Below are 7,748 nucleotides of genomic sequence, written 5' to 3'. Positions count from 1 at the left end.
TCCCTACATCTCCAACCCAACACGTCCCCTCCTGAACAGAGCCAGGCTTTGTCTGATGGAGTTGCTCTACTAGGTATAGGCAGGTGGTTCATGATGGAATATTCCGTTATTTTAGCATACGGCCAAACCAGAAGGAAATCCCTAGACTGATGACTTAATCAATCTGTCCTTTCCCTTTCTGAGGGTTGTAAAACTGCACGCGTGGCTTATCTGCGCTCAATAGAGAGAGACCTGTGCTTGTGTGTGTGTGTGAGAGAGAGGTTAGTCGGTTCAGGGCTCCTCTCCCCACTCCAGCCATTGTAATCAATCTGTGTGTAATGAGCCATCTCTGCAGAGCTGCCAGGCCTGGTAATGTGGGGCTGGTTCAACCATCTACTATCCTCCCTGGGGTTCTAAAAAATACAGCAGCAGTCTTTCTCCATATATATAAAAAGGTATGATGGGTCCACACTCAAAAGGTGTCGCATAAAATGTGTTTTTTTAAAGGATTTTCACTGCATCAGGGGACAGCGTACACAGACGTTTCGGCTCGGCAGCCTTCAGTGTGTAGCTACAAATCATTTTCATTCACAACAGCATTTGGTGGGAACACAGGTGAACAACCAATGAGCAGCAGGTGCTTCTAATCAGGGTGGTCACTCATCGGCCAATCAGGGATGTGACTTCTCTGACCTACCTGTATACAGTCACAAAGACATACAGAATGATGGGGTATGGGAGTGGGCTCCACAGGAGGCTGCTGAGAGGAGGACGGCATCAAACGGAATGGCATCCATGTGTTCGATGTATTTGATACCATTCCTCTGATGCCGCTCCAGTCATTACCACGAGCCCGTCCTCCCCAATTATGGTGCTACCAACCTCCTGTGGTGGGCACGAAGGGAAATTAAGGGCATCAGGGGTGAGCTATTCATCAATCAATTGCCTTAGTTGCCCGCTCACTTGATTACATTATATCAGTTGATGAGAGAGCTCCACATATCACCCAGCTCTGACTGGTGTAGTAATTATGGGAGTTGTCAGGTTGTTTTAATTGAATGATGTGATCTAGTGAACATATCCGTACAGGAAATATCCACCCAGCTTTAGAGGGATGTTCACCATCAGCAGCACAGTATTCCATTATTCCACTGAAATCTGCACTGTAGTGATTCTATGTAGCATGTGCTTCAGCCAAGGTTATGAGTACACCAGTCTGGGAATAGCAGTACCACTATACGAGTACCTGTATGTCAGTGTTAAGACATAGGGTTTATGTGTGAGTCTGACCCTGTCTCTCCCTTCTCCCTTCAGACATGCCTGGAGTTGGAGCGTTATCTACAGACGGAGCCCAAGAGGCTGTCGGACCTCTTTGACGAGGAGCTTGACTGCCTGCTCACCCCGGCCTACCTGAAGGAGGACAGTGAAGAAGAACTACTAGACCCCCTCCTCTCCAGCCTCCCGGACCCCCCCAGCCCTCCTCTACCGCCCCTGCTCTGCCCCTCTCGGAAGCACCTCTCTGGGGCCTTGAAGTCTGCCAAACTTAGAGACGGGATGGGGTTAGGGTCTGGAGGGGGAGGGGTACACCCAGCCCAGTTGAGCGCCGTCACCTCCCTGACGCCGCCCTCGTCCCCGGAGCTGGGACGCCACCTGGTCAAGCCCGACCCCCACCAGACTCTGACGGCATCTGCGGATGGCACGCTCACTCTCAAACTGGTGGCGAGGAAGGTGGGGCTGAGCTCCGCCATGCTGGCAGCGACAGACGCGCCACCGCTGCCCACAAGGCGTGACACCACAGGCGGGCACAGCGACGGCGAGCAGGGGGGCACATGTGTGATGGGCGTGGGGGGTATCTCTGAGAACAAGAAGAGGGTCCACCGCTGCCAGTTTAATGGCTGCAGGAAGGTCTACACCAAGAGCTCCCATCTCAAGGCCCACCAGAGGACACACACAGGTGACACTCATCAGCACTACTCTGCAGTCTACAGCACAGTCGAAATTGCATTGGTTTTTATTTTAGATACTTTGAGCATCAGATTGAGCCTGCCTTGAATACCAAATGAACGGCACTTTTGGGACTATTCTGTTCCATCCCACTGCACTAGGCAAGCTTAATTAAGTATGTGATAGGAAATAAATATTAGGGAAATACTGCTCACTTTTTCTCAGGGAAATACTGCTCACTTTTTCTCAGGGAAATACTGCTCACTTTGTCTCAGGGAAAGTCACTTAATCTGAAAACACAAGTATCATTTATCAAAGGGGTAGATCATCTGAGTCGTTAACAGGCAGGGCGAACTCTCAGACAGACTAGGCCACCAGACCAACACCATCAGAACTACTACACATCATACCTTCTTAGACATCCCTCGTCCATGTTTCTTACTTTTAGCTCAGGTTCTCTTTAATCATACCTGGTACTCATCATGGCCTTTTCTGTTAATGGAGCCTCATTTATCAGTTAAAGAACAGATCCACAGGTCTTCTTTATCATCCTCTACCTCCTACTCGGCCTCTTCATCCTCTTCCTCGTCTAACCCTGACCCTCACCCTAACCCTAACCATGGGCCAGTGCTCACTGGCTCCTCAAATGTTCAACTGCTTGAGTACCAATTACAGAATATTGGCCCTAAAATATAATTCCCACCTAAACATAGAGTGCTGGCACCAGCAGCCAAAATGAGTACTTCAGTAGTGTTCAGCGCTGCCAGGGCCCTCCGTATACTCTGCTATCAGTATTCTTACTCAAGGTTACCACACTACTTCCTCAGCAGATTTCCGGAGGGGGAAATGGCCATAATTCTCACTCTCCTCAATCTCAATCCCAAACCACTCACACCTCTGTCAGGAAACTGTCCGCTGAGTGACTAACTGCCCCGTGATTGATGGATTGACCTGGATAAGCCGTGGTTTCCCAGTTTATTTTAGTCTGCCGCCCCATATCTACGTACTCTTTCTATAGGCTAAGTCTGGCACTTCTCAAACACCTGTATTATAACCAGGTTTGTTGTCAATTTCATTTCAATTCTAGTCAATTCAAAAAAGTAAACCAAACCAATTCAGATTATAAAAATTAAAAAAAATGTTATTGAAAGGCATTGAGGAGAATTAGAATTTTAGTTCACTTCCTGAATTGAAATGGAATGGACCCGGACTCTAACGCTCCATGTCAGTTCTACAGCCTCAACTGGTCTGCTCAAATATCCACACGAGCTTCCCATTTAGAATGAAGCTATGCATCGGCCATGCATGTGGAGTAGAATGTGGTCAATGAAACACGTGAAAGAGAGTGAGGGATATAGCTGGAACACGTGAAAGAGAGTGAGGGATATAGCTGAAACGCGTGAAAGAGAGTGAGGGATATAGCTGGAACACGTGAAAGAGAGTGAGGGATATAGCTGGAACACGTGAAAGAGAGTGAGGGATATAGCTGGAACACGTGAAAGAGAGTGAGGGATATAGCTGGAACATGTGAAAGAGAGTGAGGGATATAGCTGGAACACGTGAAAGAGAGTGAGGGATATAGCTGGAAACGTGAAAGAGATTGAGGGATAGCTGGAACACGTGAAAGAGAGTGAGGGATATAGCTGGAACACGTGAAAGAGAGTGAGGGATATAGCTGGAACACGTGAAAGAGAGTGAGGGATATAGCTGGAACACGTGAAAGAGAGTGAGGGATATAGCTGGAACACGTGAAAGAGAGTGAGGGATATAGCTGGAACACGTGAAAGAGAGTGAGGGATATAGCTGGAACACGTGAAAGAGAGTGAGGGATATAGCTGGAACACGTGAACGAGCGTGAGGGATATAGCTGGAACACGTGAACGAGCGTGAGGGATATAGCTGGAACACGTGAACGAGCGTGAGGGATATAGCTGGAACACGTGAACGAGCGTGAGGGATATAGCTGGAACACGTGAAAGAGAGTGAGGGATATAGCTGGAACACGTGAACACGTGAGGGATATAGCTGGAACACGTGAAAGAGAGTGAGGGATATAGCTGGAACACGTGAAAGAGAGTTAGGGATATAGCTGGAACACGTGAAAGAGAGTGAGGGATATAGCTGTGAACACAGCTGACGTGAAAGAGAGTGAGGGATATAGCTGGAACACGTGATATAGCTGGAACACGTGAACGAGCGTGAGGGATATAGCTGGAACACGTGAACGAGCGTGAGGGATATAGCTGGAACACGTGAAAGAGAGTGAGGGATATATCTGGAACACGTGAAAGAGAGTGAGGGATATAGCTGAAACAGTTGTTTTAGTCACTCAGAGACATAAAGCACCAAGACAGTGACAGAGTGAGGAGAGGAAGGAACATCTCAGTCCACCTGTACTGTTACGTGACATGCTGGCTCTAAAAGCCCAGGGTCACTGTTATAGCCAGCTGAAATAGTTACTTTAGCCACTGACAGCACCAAGACAGGGACCGAGCACTGAGGAGGAGAGGTAGAAACACTTCAGTCTGAGACATAGTACCACGGGCCTCCACTCGTTCCATCATCAGGGCATGACTTAAGAGACAGTGTTACTCAAACCCCTCTTTTCTTCACTTGTTATTCCCATAAATGACTGACGGAGAAGAGATTAACAATAGAGCTGGAATCAAGCAGACTTTGTGGAAATTACACGTCCCTGCAGTGAGTTTTATGAATGGAGGTTTGAACGCAGATAAGGAATTGTGCAATTCGATTTTGAAGAGGGGAAGAGTAAAACACGTCCCTCTCTGTCCTGCCTCCTCCTCCTCCTCTCTCTGCCTCCTCCCCCTCCTCTCTCTGTCTCCTCCCCTCCTCTCTCTGTCTCCACCCCTCCTCTCTCTGTCTCCTACCCTCCTCTCTCTGTCTCCTCCATCTCTCCCTTTCTCTCACACACACCCACACACTCTCCTCTCTGTCCTGCCTCCTCCCTCCTCTCTCTGTCTCCTCCATCTCTCCCTTTCTCTCACACACACCCACACACTCTCCCTCTCTGTCCTGCCTCCTCCCCTCCTCTACTCTCTCTGTCTCCTCCATCTCTCCCTTTCTCTCACACACATGCACGCACACCCACACACTCTCCCTCTCTGTCCTGCCTCCTCCCCTCCTCTACTCTCTCTGTCTCCTCCATCTCTCCCTTTCTCTCACACACATGCACGCACACCCACACACTCTCCCTCTCTGTCCTGCCTCCTCCCCTCCTTTCTCTGTCTCCTCCAGCTCTCCCTTTCTGTCACACACATGCACACACACCCACACACTCTCCCTCTCTGCTCATATAAAGGGAGCCAGCATTGACTAGTGTAACAGTAAACGTGTAGGAGTGAGTAGTACTGGTCTGTAAAGTGCTTTCCCAGTGCCCCCATAATGACCTCAGAGACCATGATACCCCGGTCCATCTCCAGCTAATGGAGGAAATGCAGTTAACCACAACTCAGCCACCTGAGAGGCTGGGTTGTGTGTGTGTGTTGCTAGGCAACCATAGCCTATCAATGGAGGAGTGTGTAGCTGGAGTGGTTATCTTCTGTGCTCTAGGCACTGGTCTCAGCCTGTATCGATGCTGTCTCCACTATGCCTCCCCCTCACAACCACCACACCCCTACCCCCATCAAGAATGTACAGCGTTACAGTGCAGGTTGCTAGGCAACTGCATTCTCTTCTGCCAGCGTGAGTGGTAATTGGCTGGTGGCACAGCGGTGTATGCTGCCAATGCCAGATCCAGCCAGCTGCACTAGCTGCCTCCTCCTCGTGTTTCATCCCTTACCCAGTTGCTAGGAGACTGAGTCAGGCATCCATGCCTCCCGGGACTATAATTGGCCGGTGTGAGGGAGGGAGGGAGTGGGCCAGACCTAGAGAGGAAAGGACAGAGGAGAGGAGAGAGGAAAGGACAGAGGAGAGGAGGGGATGGGGCTAGAGGAGCGGAAAGGACAGAGGAGAGGATGGGGTGAGAGGAGAGGAGAGGGGAGGATGGGGCTAGAGGAGAGGAGAGGATGGGGCTACAGGAGAGGAAAGGACAGAGGGGAGGATGGGGCTAGAGGAGTGGAAAGGACCGAGGAGAGGAGAGGATGGGGCTACAGGAGAGGAAAGGACAAAGGGGAGGATGGGGCTAGAGGAGAGGAGAGGGAAGGATGGGGCTAGAGGAGAGGAAAGGACAGAGGGGAGGATGGGGCTTGAGGAGAGGGGAGGATGGGGCTAGAGGAGAGGAAAGGACAGAGGAGAGGATTGGATGGGGCTAGAGGAGAGGAGAGGAGTGGATGGGGCTAGAGGAGAGGAAAGGACAGAGGGGAGGATGGGGCTAGAGGAGAGGAAATGACAGAGGGGAGGATGGGGCTAGAGGAGAGGAAAGGAAAGGACAGAGGAGAGGAGAGGAAAGGACAGATGAGAGCAGAGGATGGAGCTAGAGGAGAGGACAGAGGAGGAGAGGAAAGGACAGAGGAGGATGGGGCTAGAGGAGAGGACAGAGGAGGATGAAACTAGAGGAGAGGAAAGGACAGGTGAGAGTGGAGGAAAGGACAGATGAAGATGGGACTAGAGGAGAGGACAGGAAAGGAAAGGACAGAGGAGGATGGGGCTAGAGGAGAGAGGAGGATGGGGCTAGAGGAAAGGACAGAGGAGGAGAGGAAAGGACAGAGGAGGATGGGGCTAGAGGAGAGAGGAGGATGGGGCTAGAGGAGAGGACAGAGGAGGAGAGGAAAGGACAGAGGAGGATGGGGCTAGAGGAGAGGAGGAGGATGAGGGGAAAGGACAGAGGAGGATGGGGTGGAGGAAAGGACAGAGGAGGATGGGGCTAGAGGAGAGGACAGAGGATGGGGAAGAGGAGAGAGGAGGATGGGGCTAGAGGCAGAGGAGGATGGGGCTAGAGGAGAGAGGAGGATGGGGCTAGAGGAGAGAGGAGGATGGGGCTAGAGGAGAGAGGAGGATGGGGCTAGAGGAGAGGGGAGGATGGGGCTAGAGGAGAGAGGAGGATGGGGCAAGAGGAGAGGGGAGGATAGGGGAAATGTGAACCTGTTTTGGGGAATGAGTTGGATGTGAGTGATAAGTACTCTGTTACACACCTTGTACCTCTGTTACCCACCACTCAGCGAGCCTCTGGTTATAAGAATGGCCTCTGTTACCAACCACTCAGCTAGCCTCTGGTTATAAGAATGGCCTCTGTTACCAACCACTCAGCTAGCCTCTGGTTATAAGAATGGCCTCTGTTACCAACCACTCAGCGAGCCTCTGGTTATAAGAATGGCCTCTGTTACCAACCACTCAGCTAGCCTCTGGTTATAAGAATGGCCTCTGTTACCAACCACTCAGCTAGCCTCTGGTTATAAGAATGGCCTCTGTTACAAACCACTCAGCTAGCCTCTGGTTATAAGAATGGCCTCTGTTACCAACCACTCAGCGAGCCTCTGGTTATAAGAATGGCCTCTGGTACAAACCACTCAGCGAGCCTCTGGTTATAAGAATGGCTTCTGTTACCAACCACTCAGCTAGCCTCTGGTTATAAGAATGGACTCTGTTACCTACCACTCAGCTAGCCTCTGGTTATAAGAATGGCTTCTGTTACCAACCACTCAGCGAGCCTCTGGTTATAAGAATGGCCTCTGTTACCAACCACTCAGCTAGCCTCTGGTTATAAGAATGGACTCTGTTACCAACCACTCAGCTAGCCTCTGGTTATAAGAATGGCCTCTGTTACCAACCACTCAGCTAGCCTCTGGTTATAAGAATGTCCTCTGTTACCAACCACTCAGCTAGCCTCTAAAGTTATAAAAATGGCTTCTGTTACAAACCACTCAGCG

At 50.5% G+C, this 7,748-nt stretch overlaps 1 protein-coding gene across 1 annotated transcript in view; it reads left to right on the top strand.

Moving 5' to 3' along the window:
• Window positions 1-1,254: 1,254 nt before the first annotated feature.
• The window catches only part of LOC135537586 (Krueppel-like factor 7), a 16,803-nt gene continuing 10,309 nt past the window's right edge, over window positions 1,255-7,748 (top strand). The window contains exon 1 of the mRNA XM_064963717.1: window positions 1,255-1,933. Within this exon, the coding sequence (XP_064819789.1) occupies window positions 1,255-1,933 (679 nt within the window). The remainder of the gene's footprint in view (window positions 1,934-7,748) is intronic.

The sequence above is a fragment of the Oncorhynchus masou genome, unplaced genomic scaffold, assembly GCF_036934945.1.
Source record: "Oncorhynchus masou masou isolate Uvic2021 unplaced genomic scaffold, UVic_Omas_1.1 unplaced_scaffold_821, whole genome shotgun sequence".
In the NCBI taxonomy this organism is placed as follows: domain Eukaryota; kingdom Metazoa; phylum Chordata; class Actinopteri; order Salmoniformes; family Salmonidae; genus Oncorhynchus; species Oncorhynchus masou.
Note: the sequence above shows the minus strand (reverse complement) of the source record. Positions and strands in the feature narration are given on the sequence as shown.